The 20,356-nt window shown below is 42.8% G+C and overlaps 21 protein-coding genes across 21 annotated transcripts; 13 read left to right on the top strand and 8 right to left on the bottom strand.

Annotated features, from left to right (window-relative positions):
• Positions 1-22: 22 nt before the first annotated feature.
• Eint_090800 (cyclin-like protein) lies at positions 23-667 on the bottom strand (the record flags this gene model as incomplete). Its single annotated transcript, XM_003073523.1, has 1 exon — positions 23-667. One exon carries the CDS (start codon positions 665-667, stop codon positions 23-25), a length of 645 nt encoding a protein of 214 aa, XP_003073569.1.
• An 82-nt stretch (positions 668-749) lies between these two features.
• On the top strand, positions 750-1,379 carry Eint_090790 (ribonuclease; the record flags this gene model as incomplete). Its single annotated transcript, XM_003073522.1, has 1 exon — positions 750-1,379. The coding sequence occupies one exon, from the start codon at positions 750-752 to the stop codon at positions 1,377-1,379; it is 630 nt and encodes a 209-aa protein (XP_003073568.1).
• Positions 1,380-1,435: 56 nt separating this feature from the next.
• On the top strand, positions 1,436-2,239 carry Eint_090780 (septin; the record flags this gene model as incomplete). Its single annotated transcript, XM_003073521.1, has 1 exon — positions 1,436-2,239. The coding sequence occupies one exon, from the start codon at positions 1,436-1,438 to the stop codon at positions 2,237-2,239; it is 804 nt and encodes a 267-aa protein (XP_003073567.1).
• A 36-nt stretch (positions 2,240-2,275) lies between these two features.
• Positions 2,276-4,129, bottom strand: Eint_090770 (FusA-like translation elongation factor; the record flags this gene model as incomplete). Its single annotated transcript, XM_003073520.2, has 1 exon — positions 2,276-4,129. One exon carries the CDS (start codon positions 4,127-4,129, stop codon positions 2,276-2,278), a length of 1,854 nt encoding a protein of 617 aa, XP_003073566.2.
• Positions 4,130-4,175: 46 nt separating this feature from the next.
• Eint_090760 (uncharacterized protein) lies at positions 4,176-4,745 on the top strand (the record flags this gene model as incomplete). Its single annotated transcript, XM_003073519.1, has 1 exon — positions 4,176-4,745. The coding sequence occupies one exon, from the start codon at positions 4,176-4,178 to the stop codon at positions 4,743-4,745; it is 570 nt and encodes a 189-aa protein (XP_003073565.1).
• A 130-nt stretch (positions 4,746-4,875) lies between these two features.
• On the top strand, positions 4,876-5,928 carry Eint_090750 (uncharacterized protein; the record flags this gene model as incomplete). The annotated part of the gene is made up of 1 exon (XM_003073518.1): positions 4,876-5,928. One exon carries the CDS (start codon positions 4,876-4,878, stop codon positions 5,926-5,928), a length of 1,053 nt encoding a protein of 350 aa, XP_003073564.1.
• Positions 5,929-5,996: 68 nt separating this feature from the next.
• Eint_090740 (uncharacterized protein) lies at positions 5,997-6,860 on the top strand (the record flags this gene model as incomplete). The annotated part of the gene is made up of 1 exon (XM_003073517.1): positions 5,997-6,860. The coding sequence occupies one exon, from the start codon at positions 5,997-5,999 to the stop codon at positions 6,858-6,860; it is 864 nt and encodes a 287-aa protein (XP_003073563.1).
• Positions 6,861-6,951: 91 nt separating this feature from the next.
• Positions 6,952-8,229, top strand: Eint_090730 (DNA polymerase delta regulatory subunit B; the record flags this gene model as incomplete). The annotated part of the gene is made up of 1 exon (XM_003073516.1): positions 6,952-8,229. The coding sequence occupies one exon, from the start codon at positions 6,952-6,954 to the stop codon at positions 8,227-8,229; it is 1,278 nt and encodes a 425-aa protein (XP_003073562.1).
• A 17-nt stretch (positions 8,230-8,246) lies between these two features.
• Eint_090720 (5-3 exoribonuclease) lies at positions 8,247-10,217 on the bottom strand (the record flags this gene model as incomplete). Its single annotated transcript, XM_003073515.1, has 1 exon — positions 8,247-10,217. The coding sequence occupies one exon, from the start codon at positions 10,215-10,217 to the stop codon at positions 8,247-8,249; it is 1,971 nt and encodes a 656-aa protein (XP_003073561.1).
• Positions 10,218-10,299: 82 nt separating this feature from the next.
• Eint_090710 (uncharacterized protein) lies at positions 10,300-10,641 on the top strand (the record flags this gene model as incomplete). Its single annotated transcript, XM_003073514.1, has 1 exon — positions 10,300-10,641. One exon carries the CDS (start codon positions 10,300-10,302, stop codon positions 10,639-10,641), a length of 342 nt encoding a protein of 113 aa, XP_003073560.1.
• Positions 10,642-10,691: 50 nt separating this feature from the next.
• Eint_090700 (putative divalent heavy-metal cation transporter) lies at positions 10,692-11,645 on the top strand (the record flags this gene model as incomplete). Its single annotated transcript, XM_003073513.1, has 1 exon — positions 10,692-11,645. The coding sequence occupies one exon, from the start codon at positions 10,692-10,694 to the stop codon at positions 11,643-11,645; it is 954 nt and encodes a 317-aa protein (XP_003073559.1).
• A 28-nt stretch (positions 11,646-11,673) lies between these two features.
• Positions 11,674-12,477, bottom strand: Eint_090690 (uncharacterized protein; the record flags this gene model as incomplete). The annotated part of the gene is made up of 1 exon (XM_003073512.1): positions 11,674-12,477. The coding sequence occupies one exon, from the start codon at positions 12,475-12,477 to the stop codon at positions 11,674-11,676; it is 804 nt and encodes a 267-aa protein (XP_003073558.1).
• A 100-nt stretch (positions 12,478-12,577) lies between these two features.
• Positions 12,578-13,261, top strand: Eint_090680 (proteasome subunit beta type-7; the record flags this gene model as incomplete). Its single annotated transcript, XM_003073511.1, has 1 exon — positions 12,578-13,261. The coding sequence occupies one exon, from the start codon at positions 12,578-12,580 to the stop codon at positions 13,259-13,261; it is 684 nt and encodes a 227-aa protein (XP_003073557.1).
• A 44-nt stretch (positions 13,262-13,305) lies between these two features.
• Positions 13,306-13,932, top strand: Eint_090670 (putative integral membrane metal-binding protein; the record flags this gene model as incomplete). Its single annotated transcript, XM_003073510.2, has 1 exon — positions 13,306-13,932. One exon carries the CDS (start codon positions 13,306-13,308, stop codon positions 13,930-13,932), a length of 627 nt encoding a protein of 208 aa, XP_003073556.2.
• A 73-nt stretch (positions 13,933-14,005) lies between these two features.
• Eint_090660 (splicing factor) lies at positions 14,006-15,139 on the top strand (the record flags this gene model as incomplete). The annotated part of the gene is made up of 1 exon (XM_003073509.1): positions 14,006-15,139. One exon carries the CDS (start codon positions 14,006-14,008, stop codon positions 15,137-15,139), a length of 1,134 nt encoding a protein of 377 aa, XP_003073555.1.
• Positions 15,140-15,141: 2 nt separating this feature from the next.
• Eint_090650 (putative peptidase) lies at positions 15,142-15,594 on the bottom strand (the record flags this gene model as incomplete). The annotated part of the gene is made up of 1 exon (XM_003073508.1): positions 15,142-15,594. One exon carries the CDS (start codon positions 15,592-15,594, stop codon positions 15,142-15,144), a length of 453 nt encoding a protein of 150 aa, XP_003073554.1.
• A 49-nt stretch (positions 15,595-15,643) lies between these two features.
• On the bottom strand, positions 15,644-16,534 carry Eint_090640 (small RNA-binding pol III transcript stabilizing-like protein; the record flags this gene model as incomplete). Its single annotated transcript, XM_003073507.1, has 1 exon — positions 15,644-16,534. The coding sequence occupies one exon, from the start codon at positions 16,532-16,534 to the stop codon at positions 15,644-15,646; it is 891 nt and encodes a 296-aa protein (XP_003073553.1).
• Positions 16,535-16,590: 56 nt separating this feature from the next.
• Positions 16,591-17,622, bottom strand: Eint_090630 (histone deacetylase; the record flags this gene model as incomplete). Its single annotated transcript, XM_003073506.1, has 1 exon — positions 16,591-17,622. One exon carries the CDS (start codon positions 17,620-17,622, stop codon positions 16,591-16,593), a length of 1,032 nt encoding a protein of 343 aa, XP_003073552.1.
• Positions 17,623-17,693: 71 nt separating this feature from the next.
• Eint_090620 (uncharacterized protein) lies at positions 17,694-18,362 on the top strand (the record flags this gene model as incomplete). Its single annotated transcript, XM_003073505.1, has 1 exon — positions 17,694-18,362. One exon carries the CDS (start codon positions 17,694-17,696, stop codon positions 18,360-18,362), a length of 669 nt encoding a protein of 222 aa, XP_003073551.1.
• A 33-nt stretch (positions 18,363-18,395) lies between these two features.
• Positions 18,396-18,866, bottom strand: Eint_090610 (uncharacterized protein; the record flags this gene model as incomplete). Its single annotated transcript, XM_003073504.2, has 1 exon — positions 18,396-18,866. The coding sequence occupies one exon, from the start codon at positions 18,864-18,866 to the stop codon at positions 18,396-18,398; it is 471 nt and encodes a 156-aa protein (XP_003073550.2).
• Positions 18,867-18,988: 122 nt separating this feature from the next.
• Positions 18,989-20,275, top strand: Eint_090600 (pyruvate kinase; the record flags this gene model as incomplete). Its single annotated transcript, XM_003073503.2, has 1 exon — positions 18,989-20,275. The coding sequence occupies one exon, from the start codon at positions 18,989-18,991 to the stop codon at positions 20,273-20,275; it is 1,287 nt and encodes a 428-aa protein (XP_003073549.2).
• Positions 20,276-20,356: the final 81 nt, after the last annotated feature.

Genomic DNA, 20,356 nt, shown 5'->3' with positions numbered 1-20,356 from the left:
ATCTTTCGATGTGGATGTCTGTCTATTTCAATACACGCTCATAGAACGATACAATCTCGTTGGAAATAAACCCGATTTCTGCACTATCAATTTCAGCGAGCTTGTACTTGTCTTTGAATCCATTGATGTCCTCTTCTCCATTGCCCCTGACAATGTCTGAAATAAATATACAGCTTACAACAATGCTTTTTATGCTGAACGACAGTACGAAGGGTAGATACATTGTATCGTTCAGCATAACCCATATAGTTTGCGCCCTTGACCTGTCAATGTCGTTGTCCATGCACATCTTCTCCAGAAATCCATAAGGATCCTCCATCTCGAAGTTAAAGTCCATTGCAATACAAGCATGAAGTTCAATGTCGATTGCATCCTTGTAGTCTTCCTGAAAAAACCTTTCTGGATCCATTCCATAGTATTTGTAGCTTGTCCTTAGAATCTGCCCAAGGCTTCTCAGTGATCCATTTACCTTTCCAGATAGTAATATGCATGCTGCACCTATTGGAATGGCCTCTCTGTCCTTGAGCATGAAGATATATTTGTAATAAATTGCCAGGGTAAAGTATGTGGCCTTCTGTGGCATTCCAAGCAGCCTCGATATGTTTACAATATCCCGAACGTTCTTGGAATTAAGTAAATCCTTACATTGTGCATACTCAGGGCCCATTGTGTTTTAGAGGATTTCCCCAGCGAATCTTTTTTCAGCTCCAAAAGGCTATTTTATGCAAAATTGTTTCGGTCCTGGTGCCATGCTAGTCTCTGAACAGGGATTCCGAGAAGATGGAAGAAAGCCCAAGGAGTTAAGAAGGGTCGAGGCAAGGAGAAGAATGGTTGGAGACGAAGGGATTGTGGAGATAAGACAGGGAAATACCCAGGTGTCTGCTGCATGTAGAGGTTCTCGAGAGGTTGGGAAGATAAGCATTGGGGTTGAGTTCTACGTGGTCTCAAGACAAGAGCCTATCAACGAGAGAAGAGCACTGGAATATGAGGGGCTTTTACTGGACATCTTCAGTAGCGTCCTGCTTCCTGAAGGATCGGCAGACATCAAAGTTATTGTCCGGGAAGATGGGGGATCTCTTCTTTCTGCAATGATTAATTGCATAACTTTGTGCTTGTCATACTTTGGAATCCCTCTGAGGGATATGTGCTATTCAGCCACTGTTTCGGAGGGTTGTATTGACCTTACGTCTACTGAGGAAAGCCTGAAGACTCCTGTTGTTACTGTTGCATATCTAATGAACAAAAAGAATATTGCTTACTTATCTCTGAACGGAAGGATTGTGCAGGAGAGGCTCCAATCCTCGATTCTTGAAGGAGTGGATGCTTGCCATGCTATTAGCAAGTGCTTCAAAGACTTCTTTTCACCTTGCCTAGAATGATAGAGACCAAAAGTTCCGGCTTTTGTTATTAAATCTTTAGGCTAATAAACAAACAAATGATTATTCGGAGACAGAACAGAAGATTCACGATCATGGCAGCCGGGCCGAAGGGATCTGGAAAGTCATCGTTCTTCAACACTCTGATAGGGAAAGAGATTATCACATCGAAAGGCCAAGAAGGGATCGATCTCTATATGCTTAACCTGGACTGCGAAGGAATCATGCAAAGAATCACCCTGATAGACACGCCAGGGTTTGGAGAAACCTTTGACGATACAGAGATCCAGGAGACAATCTGTAACTTTATCAAAGCTCAGCTAGACATGTTCATAACAGAGGAATCCAAGATCCGGAGAAATCCCAAGTACGAAGACACAAGAGTCCATTGCCTCCTGTATTTCATACCTTCAACATCTTTTGGGCTTAAGAACAGAGACATTGTGTTTCTGAAGAAGATCTCGGGGTTGGTTAACATTATCCCTGTGATCAGTAAAGCCGACGGGCTGAGTATTTCTGAGAGAATTGAGATCAAGAAGCAGGTCATAAGACAGCTAAAATACTACAAGATCCCTACATTTAACCTGGATGATCCCGAGCTCTATTCCTCCCCGACAGCAGGAAATGATCTAAACAGCCTTGTTCCGTTTCTGATCATTTCTGCAGATGGAGAAAACCTCGACTCACGGGCTAGAAACTATCAGTGGGGAAAGGTGAGTATAGACAACCCGGAGCATTGCGACCTTCCTGCATTGAGGGAGCTGCTTCTCAGTACCCATATCTATGGACTCATTGATCACACTGCAGGAGAAATATATGAAAGCTACAGGGCTGCAGTATTGGAAAGTGGAATGAAAAAGTAACTCTTCATTAATAAAGGATGTCTGCGGCCTAATATTCTATGGCTCGGGCCTTTTGGCTTTTCTTATGAATCTAGCTAGACGGTGAGTCCTGTCTTTGTCTGCCACAGGACGCCAATAAAAGGGTATCTTGACGCAGTCTGCTCTTGAGCAGGAATAGACCCTAAGGTCGGTCTCAAACCCAAACGACTCTGGAACAGGGATGTAGCACAGGATGTTTTTGAGTTCGTTGAAGGGAGAAGGCTTTCGGGAGATGATTTCTCCAAAGGAAGAGGTGATCACTTCATTGACCAAATCCTCGGAGTCTGAAGTATATACTATTTCGACTAGATATAGAGGCTCTAGAAGTGAGACATGTCCGATCACAGAATTCTCCAACCTTTTAAGACATTCCAACTCCACTTCTTCGCTCACAGGAGATACTTCTAAATATGAATGTACAAAGGGATCTTTGGCCAGAAGTCCCCTGTCCAGTATCCGTTTCTCTACTGCTCCAAAGTCATGGATTTTGCCCATAGTTCTGGTAGGGCCTCCCTTGACAACTACCAGGCCTCTTCCTGTATCCACTTCCTCTGTAAACGAGACTCCAAAGATTTCCTTAAGATTTGAAGAAACACTTAGAACCTCAAACTTTATGCCTAGGCTATTCCTTAAGTCATACAGCACTGTATCCATAAACAACTCCCCGTCTCCATACAGAATCTTTCCGTCGATCTTCAGACTTGGATACATTAACCTTAACTTCCAAGTCCCCAATGAGAAGTGATCTTCATTATCAGGACTCACCTGGACTCGAACCAGGGGATCTTCTACTTCAAGAAACTCTGGATTACCATATTCCACTCCTTTTCTTTTAAGAACCTCCTTCATCAATCTCGGGTCCCTTTGGAATCCCGGGATCACAACCTTTTGTAGCATGTCCTCTGGGAACTTTGCCAATACTCCAATCTTGCTTTGAATTTGTTGGGTTTTCACAAGACATCCTGGAAATGGAAGATAGAGTCTTTCAATTGTCAGGGTAGTACCATACACTTCAACTTGGAATCCTACACCGATGTCGGTTTTAGGCACAAGGCTGCACAATAATACTCCCCCAACCCATAGAAACCCAGTTAGACATTCCATCTTGTCTCTATCGCCATGTGTTATTGGCTCCTTACTGATAATTCTTTCTATAAATGAATCGAAGTCATCTACATACTCTTCAATTAATCTGCCTATGGTTGTATCCAGTTTACTGAGCTTGGACTCCTTGAAAGAGCTTACAAACCAGCATCTGGGATTTAAGTATGCTTCAATAATATCTCGAAGATATTTTATCCTGCTAGCTGCAACTGCAATGCCTTCTTTTCCAATGAGGTCCATCTTGTTGAATACCACAATCAAAGGTTTTTTACTTGCTTCAATAGCACCAAAAAGTAGTTCGTACTGGAGAGATAAATCTCTACAGATGTCAAGAACCATAACAACTGTATCTACCTGTTCTAATGTCTTGATGGTCTCTGGAATCAGATCCGCATGTCCGGGTGTGTCTAAAAGTGTCATTATGTGTGAAATACCGTTTTTTCTTTGCAAGAAAACAGTGGTCGGATGGACATGGATCGTGCATCTTCTCTCGGCCTCATAAGGGGTCTCTGTAGATAGACACTCACGAGTGGCCTGGATGGTACTTCTGCTTCCAAGCAGCTTAACCAAGGATGTTTTTCCTGCTCCTCCAAAACCAAACAACCCTACAACTGTTTTCCTACATTTGTTCTGTCCAATGAAGTTGAAGTAGGACAGATCTCTTTCTTCAACACCTGCAAGCAATGTCTTTCTTCTGTACAGGCTTTCATGGCTTCCAAGAAGCTCGGTGTACTCCTCTATGATTTCCACGTCGGATTTTCCTTCCATTTAGATCTCCGGGGCAAGGCTGTAAGAGATATCACGCCATCACCCCATGAGAACTGGCTTCTTTGTCTCCTGCCGTCTGAACAAAGAGACCAAAGGACTAAAAGAAGTGGTTGGAAAGCTAGAGGGGCTGATTGAGACCCCAAAGAAAGATACTGCAGGAAAAAGCATTCGAAAGATTCTTGAAGAGGAAATTGAAGAATATAAAAGCTCAACAAAGTTTCGCAAACACGATGGATACAGATGTATTCTGTTCCTAGAGAACCGAAGTAGTGAGTCGTCTTCAGCACTATTTTCCAAGCTTCGGGAATCAGAAACGAGATTTGAATATGTACTCCCTATAAGGCCTCTGGAAGAATTCTTCCGGTTTGATGAAGGGAAAGTTCTGGAAAGCATTAGAGGGCTTGATGAAAACAAGAGCTATAAAATCATGTATGAGGGAAGAATGTGCCACCCAGATACAAAGGAAAAGGTCTTCGACCTCATAACAGGAAACCTTTCTCTAAAGGTCGATCTCAAGACACCTCATTATATCATCGCAGTCCAGGCATTCAAAAACAATCTGGGAATTTCTGTTATAGAAAATGAAAGAGAAAATTTTAACTTTTCGGCTACATGATATTACCTGAAGATATGGTTATTGTTAACGAATAAATTTTTTAATATTAAATTAAAGAAAAAACCGTATCAAAAGGCATAGAATAAAGAAATACTTTGTATATCGACCCTTGGTAGAAATCCAAACGGGAATGAATCAAGATAAAGAGATATCTAAGGATGCATTCGATGTAATAATAAGAACTGTTCAAGATAGAAAGGACTTTGGCTCCAAGTCGATGGAAGACCTTCCAATGAATTTATTTTCTTACAGGTTCTTTCACCTAGAAGAAATATCTCTTGCCGATGGAATATCGGCAGCTATAAAAACGATTCTGAGAGATTCTAGGTTTAGTCTTCTTGGGGTGAGTCCGGAGACATTGGACTCCTTTTTTTCATTTTCATTTTTTCATATGCTTCCCCATAAGTACCACAACCTTGATCATTTGATAAACACACTATATTTTGGGGACTTTATTCTTCAAAGACTGGAGAAGAAATACTCTTTACCGATAATGGATAAGATGTGCTTGATGATAGCGCTTGTACTACACGATATAGGGCATCCTGGAGAGAAAAACCGAGAAAAGATCGAAAGACTGTCGAGCCTGTACGGGAACTCTGATGAAACAATGTCCTTTGAACTGATCCATGCAACTATATGCAAAAGGATTATCAGCAAGTATAGGCATGCACTGTTTGGAGACCTGGAGGATGAAGAGATGAGGGAAAAATTGAACTTCATCAAAGAAATGATATTTGCAACGGACTTGAAGATGAACAAAGAGATAATCGAGGAGTTCAATACTAAATACTTTGAGGAAAGGAAAGGGAGAAAGATAAGGAACAAGGCGGCTGGAGAAATATCGGAGATCGAGCTCAAAATGATCGTGAAGATAGCCGATCTTGGATCGTGCTACAAGGACTACAGAATCTTCAACAAGAACTCGATTGCATTCTGGTCGGAGATGTACGACGATGATAATTATCGTAGAACCCTTCAAGACATATCTGAAGATGTCAATCTGTTGGAGAAGATATCGATTCCTCTGGCAGACTCGTTTTCCCTAGTGTTTGAAGACTTCAGATTCCTATACAATCAAGCCCTCTCGAACTTGGAGGAACACAAGAAGTACTACAAGAGGCTTGAGGAGGAGTGGAAATCAGGGCCCCCACCGGGAAGAGATAAGATGTCTTTAAAATAATACCAAATAAATATCTTTAGTCTTGTAGATTCGAACTTTTGCATTAAACTGTAAAAAAATTGATCCCCATGGCGTTAACTTATAAAGAAAGATTGGAATTCCTGGAGAGCTTGAGGAAGGCGCCTATTGATCTGTCTGTTGCAGACAGAATGGTACTCTACGCACATGATAGAACATTGATGAGACCTACCATTCAGAGTCTTGTACGGGAACTTACGAATCTTGATGCCTACATCAGTGTGATGCATGGGATACTGACGCAGGATGAATGGGACGAGGTGGTTTCCGACTACGACACACCTATAGAGGGAGGCCATGCAAAGCTCAGAGAGAAGATCAAGCTGTTTCTATTTGCATATGAGAATCTAGACAATGCTATATACGACTTCAAGATCGACGAGGTGTTCAAGGCCTTTGAGACTTCGATGCTCTCAAGGACACGGAACATCCAGTTCCTCCTCTTCAAGCTATGCCATCGAAATCCACAAGCAGTCTTTGGGTTTCTGCTCGAACTAGTCCGCAAAAATCCAATTGCGTTTCTTCCCTATCTATCATCTTTAATTGTGAGGTGCAAAGTGGACGAGGGTCTTAAGGCAATGTATGTCCAAGACTATCAGGCCTATGTCCGATCGTATGGAAAGTCTCTTTCGATCCAATCGGTTGCAGCTCATCAATGTCTTTTGTATATCTCTTGCTTCAGAAGAGAGTCTGTAGCAGATGCAAAGGACATCATAGAACGGATCTTCAGTTCTGGAATGGCGAGATATATGAACAAGAATGTGGTTGAGATGTTTTGTGAGCTGTTTGATTACGAATGCAAAGAGTTTTCCAGCCACGACCACGACTGCCTATACTTTTTTCCCTTTGACCTGCCGATATTAGAGGAGGTTGCCGGGAGTATCCATGAGTTCTATATACATTTCCGGAGATAGGCCTTCTCTATTATAAACCCTCATGGCCTCAACACTTCAATAAACTATTTACTTTCCATGGGACGAGACCTCTTTAACCCCTGTTTCTCTTATGGATGATCTGGCATCGGTGAGCTACGAGCACCAATTCAACAGAACATATGATGCAAGGCTTGCAGAGTTAAAGCCTTATATTATAAGGTCTGTAAGGGCCCAGAACGGGGTTCCTATATTGGACACGATTCTTGGGGTTGAGGAGGAGTTGGATACCTCAACATGTGTGATTGTCGGGACTCTTTTTGTGGCCAGCGACTTGAAGCCTTCGATATTCGACAAGATCGACAGAAAATCCAAGAAGCTCAAAGAGGTGGAAACGAAGACATACTACACAGAGGACATAAAATATCTCTTAGAAGACGGGAGTGGGAGAATAGAGCTTGAGTTCCTCGATGTCGGGGATATATACCGGAAGCATTTTGTGTTATGCACCGGGATGTGTGTCGGAGTCCAAGGAAGGAGAGCAAAAAAGGGAAAATTCCTTGCAGAGGACATTATTTTCCCGTTTTCGAATCCCCGGAGCCTTCCTTTGGGTTTTAGCGAAGTAAGGCCAGGCAAAAGGCTCTGCTTCATAAGCGGACTTTCTCTAGACGATGGAAGTAAAAACAAAGAAAGAATGATGGTTCTATGCGACTACCTGAGAATCGTTGGGGTGAGCGAATATGTTGTCATTGGAAGTTTTTTTGGGGAGAGCAAGGAAGTCAGTAGACAGATGCTTTCTGAGCTGGATGATGTTCTGGGATATGCCAAGGCAAAGATTAATCTTGTTCCAAACACAGGAGACTTTGGATCGAAAATTCTACCTTTGATGCCTGTCCATCCAAAGCTGTTTACATTTGCTGTGGCTTCTCACGCAAATCCCTGCCGGTTGGACATAGATGGAAGAAAGGTACTAACCACAACAAGATTTGTGATTGAAGATATTCTAAGATATCTCCCCCAGGACCTGAAGGATGTCCAGGGAGAGGCCTTTGAATACAAAATGCATCTGGACATGGAGAAGATAGAAGATATAAGGCCAAAAAGTATGAACAGTGAAAGGAACATTATAAATGCAATGAGAGTGCTAATGAAAGCGGGCCATGTCTGTCCAACAGCCCCTGATACTGTGCCATCGGTGCCTTTCTCAGGAAAAGACCTATTTGTTGTGGCGGATCCAATCGACTATTTCTGTGTAGGAGGCACCGACGAGTTTCTTGATGGGCAATCCGAAGATAACTCCACATTGTTTTTTACAATCCCAAAGTTTTCCAAGAGACATGAAGTGGTTGTTCTGGACACAGGAACAAGAGAGCTGGAAGTGGTGAGATTTGATATGAAGGATTTCGATTAAAAACTCAGAGGCGGTATTTAATTCTTCTTCGGCTCTATCAAGCCCGCAATGGTTCTGTTAACGAATTGAGTACCGTTGTACTCAGCCATGTCTCCAGGGAAGCTTGCAGATGAATAAGGGGAGAGATTTCCGGTGTATCCAGGGTCTTTGATAAAACACATTGGCTTGAGCTCCGAGTACATGTTCAAGATGGTCTCTGTAGACTTCTTGTCAACTGTGAAGAACAGATCTAAACTTCTTAGGTTTCTGCTTAAATCCTCATATCCAAGGGAGTTGAATCTTGAAGCATTTTCGGACAAAATACTTCGGAAGTCCATGAACGGAAGAAGAACAACTTCTTGCCACAGATAAACCTTATCAAACATGTCGGTTTCTACATCTTCTGGATAGTAGTCCTTGTAGTTGTTGAATATCGGTTGAAGCTCTCGGGGAACCATTCCCTTACTCATTGGCGGGAGGACAACCAAAAGCTGCTCTAGAGGCCTCAAGGGAAGCCCAGAGTTGATTCGGATCTCACTGATGGAAAGCTTCGACAGATCTGCTGCAAGAGGTGCAAAATGGTGTGGATAATACCAGTCCCATCCGGTGTATCCAAGAATATAGTATGAATATACCCAGTAGAGTGCCTTGATGTATTCATAACATATGTTCTTGATGTCAGAGTCTGTTTTGGCATTCAGCTTCGAGGTGTAATATTGAATTTTTCCTGTTTTTGTATGAATTGGAATCTTCTCATAGATAATGTTCGGCATGTCCTTCAACTCCTCTCTAAGTCTGTCCAGAGACTGTGACTTCCGGTGGTAAAGACCGTCTTCCTTGCGAGCAAGAATAGTGTAGAAGTTCCGAAGCACTTGGTAGTTGATGGATGTATTGCAGGTGATGTATGACTTCGTCTCCGAAAAGTTTTTCATCATAATCTCTGTTAAAGTATCGATGGAATGGAATCTTATGTCGAGGCACGGGATCGATGGCACAAAATCATTTCCAAGCAGAAAGCAAAGGAATATCCAGTCGCTTAGAAGTCTTTCCTCGTTGAATCTCTGTGTCGTGTGTTTTCTGAACTCCCTGATAAGTCTTGATCTAAGCTCCGCAATGTTAACATACACAAAGTGGTAGTTGTCAAACACTCCACATTCATCATTTGAATGTCCTGTCCGCCCGCATTTTGTGCAGATCTTTTTCTTGCGTGCTTTGCTTGGACTGAAGTAGTCCCTCATTATCAACACCCTGCTTTTGTAAAGAGAGAGCCCAAGAAAGATCAGATCTCCATCAGGCGAGTAAATCATGTGAACATCGTTCTTTGCAGCTGGAATTTGGTTTCTTATGAAGCTCATGATCTTCTGCTCCCCTTCTCCAGGAACCAGGTAACTGGAGTATATTATTCTCAGATGGGAAACCTCTGGGTCTTTGCTGAGCTTGTATTGGATATAGGAAATCAGAACATTATGGAGTCTTTCCATAAAAGGTGTTCCGGGAGTAATGCAATTCAAATCGAATTTCTCGGCCTCCACATCCATGGCAAGAGAGGAGGACTCAGAAAGATCTTCTGCAATGAATTTGTCGTATAGGGAGCTTTCTCCTGTGAACTCCACATCGGTGGCCTCCTCAGTCTTCTCGCTTATTGACGACGCTGTAGGATCTGTCTTCCCAGTAGACACAGGAGCCTTCCCTTCTTTCTTCCCAAGGGCAGACTTGTATCTGCGTGCCCGTTGGTGGCTCAGCTTTGCTCGGGGAGCCACCCCATCGATTGCTATGTATAGAAGCTTCCTAGGCCGCGTTCTGAGGAGGATGTAGTCAATGAAGTCTCCCACGGTCTTATACAGATCTCTTTCGATCTCTTCCTCAGACCCCAACCCGGGCTTGATGCATGTATGGATTATTGCATTAAAGTCGAGATACAGACAGTCTACAGATGGCTTTTCCATGATGCTGTGCACTGCCTCCCTATGGGAGAGTTGTAGCCACCTAAATAGTGAGGGAACACCCATGGAAACTCTATCATTTTTTTATTTTTATATCCATCTGCAGGAAATGGCAAGCATCATCTGGCTCCAAAGCCCTCCTACCCAGATGCTGCCTTTTGATAGAGAGGAGAGGGCTCTAATCGAGAGAGAATATGTAAAGCATAGAAAAGACATCAAGAAGGCCAAGATGAGAGAAAGACACTTCAAGATGAAGGACAAGGGATATTGCTTATCTATCGATCTTCTTGGAGATAGTAGAGATGTGGTTTCCATGTTCCTTGGGTATATTGAGGGACTAGGAATTTCCCGGAGGGATGTGTATGAATATATAGCAGATGCAGTTCTATGTGGAAACAATGGCATTTCTGAGAATCTGAAGAGGATAGTGAAGTTGGGAATAAGAGATAAGAACTCCATAGGAAAGGAGATAGCAAAGACATGCAGCTGAATTATGTTTTAGGCTATATTCAATATCAAACATTTTACCACCCTTCAAAAATGAATTCACAAGTAGTGTTGTTTGCAGCAATGGTGTTCTCGTCGTCACTAATTATTTGCTTGAGTCCAAAAGTCATTACTTCTCTAAAAGTAGTCAAGAGGATATTCCCTTTTCTGACTCTTCTAACAGCAGGATTTCTTCTTGGTGTTCAGCTTCTGGAGCTGAGTCCACACATGGTCTCCGACTGCCATGGAGGCAAAGAACATGACCACAACCATGGCCACCATTCCCATGAGTCTCCCATTCTTGGATTCTTCACTGCCGGCCTTTCCTTTATCTTTCTTTTGGCCATTGACTCTATTGTTTTAAAACACAAGCACTGTGAGGAAAATGAAAAGAAGGAACATGCCCATGGGGGCGGGTGCCATGGAAAAGATATCCATCACGTAGTAGATGCGAAAAAAAACATCAAGTCTCCTCAAATTTCTGCAAAAGCCTCGAGTGCCCATGACTCCAAAAAAGAGGGGGAGAGACTAGGATGTTGCGATCCTAGTGAAGCTATAAAGAATACATCTTCGAAGACACAAGTATTTATATACATACTAGGAATTTCCATCCATTCGTTCTTCGAGGGACTGGCATTCAACTCTATTGACAAGATAGGCTCGATGGAGATGGGGCTCATTCTACACAAAATCCTTGAGTCCTTTGCCCTTGGAGTTCCCTTGTTCACTTCAGGATTTAACTTTTCAAGCGGCTTGATTCTCGCTGTGTTCTACTCGTCCCTCACACCCATCGGGATCATGATAGGCTCTGCTCCTGGGTTCTTCAACCAGACTATCAGAGGTATCTTCAAAGGACTTGCTCTGGGAAGCATAATGTTCATGGTGTCTATTGAAATGATTCCACCGATGTTCAACCATCCAAAGGTAAACAGGATCCATGGGATACTGACCCTTCTGGCAGGTTATCTAACCAGTGCTGCTGTAATTCATTGTTCTCATCCCCATTAAAGCAAGCAGGTAATAAAATCCATATTCCTCATCCACCCGATGGTGTTTTTCTTAGTACCTCATCCATTAGAGAGCATAAATGTGTTGTGAAATTCCGCATGGGCTCGTTGTGATCGGCATTGCGAATCACAATCTTCTTTGGATGCTTTGTTCTTTTGATAAGCTCGTCCGTATGGGATGGAGAAACTATTTCGTCATTGGAGGAAACAACAAAATAGACAGGCACATTGATGTTCTTCATTCGGTTTAGGTTGTTCCACTCATCAATCACGAGGTGCTTCAGAATCCTACCAAAGGAGACATTCCCAACCACCTCCCTTAGTGATATAAACGGGTTTATAAGAACTAGAGCATCAACACGACATTTTTCTGCCAAACGGATTCCTACGGCTGATCCTATAGAAAACCCCAGGATAACTTTCCGAGTACTCCTTCTTGAAAGCCATCTAGAGGCTGGAGATAGATCTTCCACTATGCCCTTCTCAGATGGAGAATATCCGTTCCCTGCCACTCCTCTATACACCATGGAAATCACATTGCACTCGAAGATCTTGGATAGATATTTGCAGAACTCTATATGCTCCTCCACAGCTACAAAGTTTCCAGGAAGATAGATGAGATCGATTCCAGAAATTCCGTCTATAAGATAAAGATCGCTCTGGCTCTTAGGAATCAATCGGACTCGTATGGCGTCAGGCTTTCTTTTCATTCCCTTCCCAAAGAAGTAGAGGGATCTTTGGACCGTAAAGAGAAGAAATAAGACGTCCAGAGAAAGAAGAATGGTTATCTGGGCCACATATGCAAGCGATATGGTAATCTCCTTGAAAACCATAAGCAGGGATGAAAATCGATTTTAATATTTGTGCACCTCTTTGTTATTTGCTAGTGGAAGATGCAAAGGCCTGATTAATATTGAGTATAGGCAACCCCGGATGATAACAAAAACAGGAACAACAATTGTAGGGATGAAGTACAAGACGGGAGTCATACTTGCAGCAGACACACGATCTACACAGGGGCCTGTGGTCTCGGATAAGAACTGTGAAAAGATTCACAGGATTTCAGACAAGATTATGTGCTGTGGAGCAGGGACTGCAGCAGATGCAGAAAGGGTGGCGAGAATGGCATCACGGGAGCTCCGACTCTTTGAAAGAAAGTATTTCCGAGCACCTCTTGTATCTCATTTCCGAAAGGTGTGTGTGAACCACCTGCATAAATACGGAGGGCAAATAGGAGCAGCTCTAATTGTTGGAGGGATAGACTCTGAGGGATGCCATCTTTTGGATATTCATCCCCATGGATCGTCAAACTCTACATTATTCACATCTCTAGGATCTGGGTCTCTTGCAGCCATTGGGGTTCTCGAAAGCAAGTACAGGGCCATGGATAAGAATGAGGCCATTGAGCTCGCATGTGATGCTGTTCAGGCTGGGATCCTCAACGATCTGTACTCTGGATCCAACATCGATGTGTGTGTGATCGACTACTCTGGAGTCGAGTTTCTTCGGAACTACAAGAGGGTTGGAGTGTGTGAAAACACAGACACATTGGTTTATCCCTTGGACTCGGTCCAAATCAAGAAGGAGGAAGTGTTTGATGTTGTTGAGGAATATTAAAATTTAGTTTGTTAGACTCAAAGTCTCGCGGGATACCCCTCTGAATGGGGAATGTGCTCTCAAGAAACGTTCCGCTGCGAGAAAGCTTGGTAAGGCTTGAAGAGCAGATAAGCAAGAAAGAGAAAGCAGCCAAGGACCTTTCTGGGGCTCTGAACAGTCTTAGAATAAAGATGTTTCTGGCGTCATGTGTGGTCATTGTTCTTTCTATGGCTTACTCGTATGCCGATGATCAGAACATGGTGCTGTTTGGAGTGGGAAGTGCACTTGGATGCTATATAGTGAGGTGTGTTTTGATCTATTTGTATGAGATCCGAATCCAAAGACTGGAGTCTAGTGTTGAAGCTCTAAAAGAGATACAGAAGGAGCAAATTGCCCTTTTGAAAAAAGAGGAGTCCTTTGAAGCGACAAAGAAAGTTATTGACAAGTACGAGAGCGAGTCGATGAGAAGGCATTACTTTGGAAGCATTAAGCAAAGAAGAAGGGGGATGATGGACAGTGTCACGGACATTGTACTGGGGGACGATCCAAGTACTATGTATGCGTTGATTTGTAAGAGATGCAATCATCACAACGGCTTGGTTCATCCGAGCGAATACGATCTCAACGAGTTCTATTGCTATAATTGCAATGAGCTGAATGCGAGATCGAAGAATAGGAACAGTAATAAATAATGTATTCTTAATGAAGAGAGAATGCCTGTGTATAAACAAAATATGCTTTCTTCTTAAGAGAACCCTAACTGAAATGGAGGCCAAAGATGCAAAAGTGGACTATGAAGTACTAGTTGCGCCCGACGGCAAGACATACTACTACAACAAGAAGACGGGGAAAAGCAGTTTTCGCAAACCCGATGTACTTAAAGATTCGGACGAAGACTTCGACGTGGATCCATGGATTGAGTGTAGAAGCAGGCAAGGAAAAGTCTTTTATCATAACACTATCACGAAGGAAAGCAGATGGGAGAGGCCTGGAGAAAAGAGAAAAGGAAAGACGCTGATAAAAGGAATAGGGATGAACATGAGGATAACAGACCACGAAACATCTAAGTATCTACTGTACAGGCTAATGGAGCAGTACAAGGTAGAAAACATGAAAGATGTATTTTATAAGCTGTCTACAGAGCCTATATTCCGGGCGATAAGAATGGACGTTCGAGAGTCCCTGGTGAGGAAATACTTTGAAGATAAGGAGGAAAATAACAGGGAGGAGGAAGTCCAAAGGCAGAAATATTATGTAGACGAGGTTTGCAAGGTCGACGTCGGAGTGTCTGATTTCTTTGGTTTCAACAGTGTATTTTCGAGACATCCATACTATTCCAGGATCAAGGACAAGTTTGGATGCTATGAGGTGTATATTGAGAAGCATATGGGGGGTACGACAGCAGGGAAGTTGGAAGAGATATTCCGAGCCTGTGGAATTGATCTGAACAGCTCGGCAAGCGACGTCCTTAAGATGAAGGAAATGGAGGGATTTGATAGAAAGGTGGTTCTATTTTCGTTTATTCGGTACTTCCGTAGACTTGAAAGAGAGTTTCTGTTGGATATCGAGAAGAAAAAAACATCAATGGCCGAGAAAATCCCCCATTACAGAGAGGAGTTTAGGCAAGTTCTGAACAGTCTGTATAGTAGAGGGCTGATCTACTACAAGATGAAGTTCAAGGATGCATTTTATTTATTCAAGAACTCAGAGCCGTTCTGGAATCTTCTGGGGAGTATGGAGAGTCCCAAGGAGGTATACTTTGAGTTTGTCAACGATCTGGAAAACAAGTTGAAAAGATACGAGAAGGAAAGGACAGAGGAGATCAGCCAAATAGACAAAAGAGCAGTGGATAAGTACTTCGAAGTGGTTTGGGAGGAGAAGGAGGAAGGAGAGATCTAGCCTTATATCTTCCCGGGAGATCCAAAAAACATATCAACCAGGGACGACACAGCCTCAGACTCCAATGCAGTATTTTGGAGCTCAAGAATATATTCCGGGATGCTTTTCTCAACCAGATACAAAGCCACTATATTTGTGAAGTTGTTGCAGTTGTTTCTAAGTAGATGATATTTGTGAGGAGCAAAATCCTCTGTTATAGAAAGAAGAAAGTCTTCAAACACAATCTCTGGAATCTCTGTGGTTCCTAGATCATGGGTCTTCAAAGGAGTTCCATGGGAAGTAGATCCCGGAACCGCCTTCACTATTCCATTCTGGAAGAAGTATTCTATTCCATAAACCTCGATGGATGTGTGCCAGATATGGACCTCCTCCCGTTTCAACGCTGAGGCAACAAACCTCTTGAGTGTTTCGTCCCCAAGGGGATAGACTCTCAATGTAACATTGTACTTCGTCATGGGTTCCAATTAAACAATTATCAATAAAAGCCGGATGTAAATAAATCCTTTATTTCTTTCCGGGTTTCGATCCCTTGGGTGCAATCTTGATGCTCTTACAGTACTCAAGGGCTTCATCTTCTTCCATCTTGACGAGGGTCAGGCTTTTTCCTTCCTCCTCAAACTTCTTTTCCTTGAAATCCTCTGCATGCTTCATCCTTATCACCTTCTGCTTTGTATCCACAAAAGCGGTGTTCTTGACTAGACTTTTCACAGTCTTAATGTCAAGATCCTCGCTACACTCGTATTTAAATAGCTTGGGTACAAACTCCTTTTCAAGGGCTTTTCTTGCTTCTATCTCCTTCTTCTCTCCAGATATCTTCTCCTTCTCCTTGAGATATTCGTCCTTTGCCATAATTAAAAGATATTTCTCCTCGCTTTTCTGCTTCTTGGACCTCTCTTCGTCCTCCGCTTGCTTCTTAACTGGAATCTTCTCCTCCAAGGCCTTTTGGGCCTCTTCCTCAGATTTCAGCTCTGCAAACACGCTTCCGCTGAAGTTCTTCCCCTTGTCTCTCCTCATCCTAATAAGAACCGGAATAATATGTGGCGATAATATTTCTTTGATGTCCTCAAGAGTTGCATCCTTCTCAAACCCATCGATGTACACTACCCTCTTGTTTATGTCCTTCTCCATAACATACGAGAGATACTCCTCCGTCTCAACCTTCTTTATCATATCGTCCTTGAGCTCAACCACTTTGCTGTCTTCAAGGGCCTTCTTAACATCTTCAACCGTTGCTTCAAGATTCCGAAGCTTGTTGAACGAGACAATCGTTTTGATCGGAATATAGCCGTCGTTTACCAGGGATTGCTCCCGGAGGAACTTGTCTACCCGGAAGTTTGCATCACTAAAGTAAAACTCAACCTGCGACTTGATCTTCTCAAGCTTCTCTACTGGCATGAATGGGCAAAAAATTTATTCTCCAAAATCGCTTGTTCTATAATTTCAAGGACCTCTTAAAACTTGTCTACTTTGTCAAGAATGAAACTCATAACCATGTCCAAGTACTCCCTATCGTTTCTATTGACATACTTCCTTTTGAACACAGGATTAACCACATACGACGGACTGAAATACGTGTAGAAGGGATTGTCTGCAGGAATATCCGTAATCGGATCCTCTCCACACAAAACAGCTGTCTCATATGCCCAACATCGGGCAACATTCGTCAGGGTGTATCCTCCACCTCCTAGACAGAGCAGAGGAATTCCGAGAGAACTCACAAACCGGACACAAGATGCATGGCCCTCTATAGAGAGATTAAAACATCCTAGCCTGTCCTCACCCAAGGAGTCTGCTCCGCACTGCAGGACAATTGCATCTGGAGAGAACTTCTTAACACAAGACTCCACAATAGGCTCGAAAATGTATCTGTAACTTGCATCATCAATTCCTGATAGGAGAGGAACATTCACAGCCCTGTGTCCTGTTGTGACCAGAGTTCCTGTCTCGGGAAAGAAGCCGTCTCCGTACTTGTGGAAGGAAAGTGTCAGCACTCGATCACATTCCAAAAAGGCTTCCTCCACTCCATCTCCATGGTGAACATCTATATCTATATACATAACTCTCTGATATGTCTTGAGAAGCTCCAGAATCGCCATCACAATATCATTTACATGGCAGAATCCGCTGGGAACCGCTTTATGTGCATGATGGAGACCTCCGCTCCAATTAATAACTGTGTCATATCTTCCTTCAGAGAGGATCATTGCCGAGTTTATAGAGGCACTTCCATACAGCTCGCAGAATCTAGAAAGGCCAATGAAGTTTGGGCAGTCCGGTGTTTCATTCTTCCCGAGATTCTCAAGATACTCCTTTGGGTGATATGTCAGAGGAAAGAGTGCCGGTTTGACTATCGTCATCTTTTTGTCAAGGCCAAACGACTTCACTAGAGAGTGTGTAACCACCATTCTAAACGGCTTCATGGGATGCCTAGGCCCGTAATGGAACATTCCAACCTCCTCGTCGAATATATATGCAACAGCCATTCCTAGGGGTCTTGGGATCCATAAAACTTCATCTTGTCCTGAAAACATTCTAGAGCCCTAAGGAATCTCTAATGTATGTATGCATAGAATGTGGAAATAGAGCAAAGCATCTGTTTCTCAAGAACTCCTCTGCCAAGCAGATCTCGAGGTGCCAACTATGTTCCAAGAAGATGGACAGATACTTTGAGCTGAATAGTTTGATGAAGCTTGTAGATCTTCTCTTGCTGAAGAGGAGGATCTTCAGACACTATCTCTTCAATAACAAAAAGGATCTCACCAGAAGCGCCTTGTTTATGCTAATCGCCAAGGTGCTTACAGGACCTATACTTCACCACCATGGGGCCCTTAGGATTCTCTTCTTTGGAGAGAGTTCCGGGAAAGTGAATTTGATTGCAACCATAGCCACCATCTGCAGAGATGCCCTAGAGAGTCTTGTGGAAACTGTTCTCCTTCTGGTGCTGGCATTCACTGTGTTCCATAGGCATGTTCGATTTCTAAAGTTATCCAGTTCACTCCTTCTTTCAAGCTTCTACTATCTATTTATATTCATCATGATAATGTGGAAGTACCAATGGGAAGAATATCTTCTTGTAATAGAGTTCCTATGCATAGCATCCAACTCAATTGTGATCTCAGAGATATGTCTAGTACGGAATGAAATCGCAGTTGGATGCATTTGTGGGTGTAAACTCATCACAGCATTGATGTGCAAAAGAATCCTTGGATCTATTAGGTTGTAATTTATTTTTAAGTAAATCTATGGTTCAAATGCTTCAAGACCGATGCTTAGAAGCTGGTATCTTGATAATAGGAATCTTCATAGCCTCAAACACATAGTCCTCCAACGATTGGACAAAGCATTCATAAAACCTTTTTTTCTTATGTCTACCGATGAACATCACTGCTTGGACCTCCAGACATGCCAGGCATTTTTCTATTTTGTATTTCTCATCTCCATTAATCACCAACTTCGATACTTCGGCCTTGAAGTTTAACTTCTTCACAGCCTGAGCAGCCTTTTCCAGATGTTCAACAACAGCCTTTCTATGGAGCTTCTGTTCCATCCTCAGGGTCTTTTCCGACTCAAGCATCAAGTGAGGATCATTGAAGAGAAACATCTTGTTCTTCTCTATAAATATCATTACAACATGCTTTGCTGATCCTAGGAATCCATCCCCAACAGAGTTCTTAGACAATGGGATTTCCTCATCCAAAGATTTCATTACAACAGCAACAGTCTTCATTCCTTCAAAGGGAGAAGCATTGGATTATGTCCATACTCTGGATCGGCCCCTATCTCCAAAGAACCTATCATGTATCTCAAAACAAGATTGATAAATTTGGAAAGGATTTGTCCCATTCATCTATGAAGGCTTCATTGACAAAAATAGTATGTACCATTGGGCCTTCTTCGTCCTCAAAGGAGAAGATCAAAGACCTGATTGATGCGGGTATGTCTGTTGCGAGACTCAACTTCAGCCATGGATCAAGAGAAGAGCATCTGGAGGTTATTAGGAACATAAAGGATGCCATCTGTAGCTTGGGGAGGTATGTTTCAATAGCATTAGATACAAGGGGTCCTGAGATAAGGATTAGGACACCAGGAGATAAGAATATCGAGGTTAATGGAGGAGACATTCTCCGATTTTCATCGGTCTCCTCTGGAAAGAGCATATGGATACCTTGGATTGACTTTAGGTCCTTGGGAATGGGGGATAGGATATCGGTCGATGATGGAAGAATAGATCTAAAAGTAGTCGATGTAGAAGAAGATGGATTTGGATGCGAGGTGCTGAGCAGTGGGATAATCAGGAGCAACAAGTCCATGAACTTTCCTAACATAGATGTAGGGATTAAGTTTTTGAGTGATGAAGACAGGAGTGACATTGTTTTTGGTCTGGAGAATGGAATAGACATGATTTTTGCGTCTTTTGTGAATTCCAAGAAGGATGTTGAGGAGATAAGAAAGGTTGTGGGGAATAGGATTCCTGTGGTTTCGAAGATAGAGTCGTGCCTAGGAATGAAGAATCTGGAGGAAATAGTCTTGTGCTCGGACGGGGTGATGATTGCAAGGGGGGATCTTGGGGCAGAGGTTGGGCTGGTAGACACATTTAGTGCGCAGAAGAAGATACTCTTGGAGACCAAAAGAGGGAAGAAGCCTGCAATCTGTGCAACACAGATGATGGAAAGTATGACTTCCCGGGACACACCAAGCAGAGCGGAGATTTCTGATGTTGGAAATGCAGTTCTGGAGGGATGCGACTGTGTGATGCTGAGCGGAGAGTCGGCTGTTGGGATGTTTCCTATTGAGACTGTCAAGTTTATGAGGAACATTTGTATTAAGGCAGAGACGTATTATCAAGAAACCAAGAAGGACTTAGGATTTCACAAAATGTTTCCTTACGTAAAAGGAATTGTAGTTTGTACAGATTCTATGGAGGATGTTGAGCGACTCTATCTAGGTAGGCCAGGTGTTCCAATTATCTTAATTTCCGAAGACAAATGGATTCTCAGACGGTTTAGCATTTGGCGAGGAGTTTTTCCCATGGACATAAAGCCACCAACGGATGTGGATGACGTCCTGCGGGGGCTGGGATTGAAAGGGACATTTCTGGTTGCTTGTAAAGAGGAGATGAAGACGATAAATGTTTGATAGAATGGATTTTCTAGCCCTAGATGATTCGTGTGAAAGCAAGGTATATAGTTATCCGACTTCGGCACGAGGGAGATCAAA

This window comes from Encephalitozoon intestinalis, assembly GCF_000146465.1.
Source record: "Encephalitozoon intestinalis ATCC 50506 chromosome IX sequence".
In the NCBI taxonomy this organism is placed as follows: Eukaryota; Fungi; Microsporidia; family Unikaryonidae; genus Encephalitozoon; species Encephalitozoon intestinalis.
The sequence above is the reverse complement of the archived record's forward strand: the minus strand, read 5'-3'. Positions and strand labels throughout refer to the sequence as shown.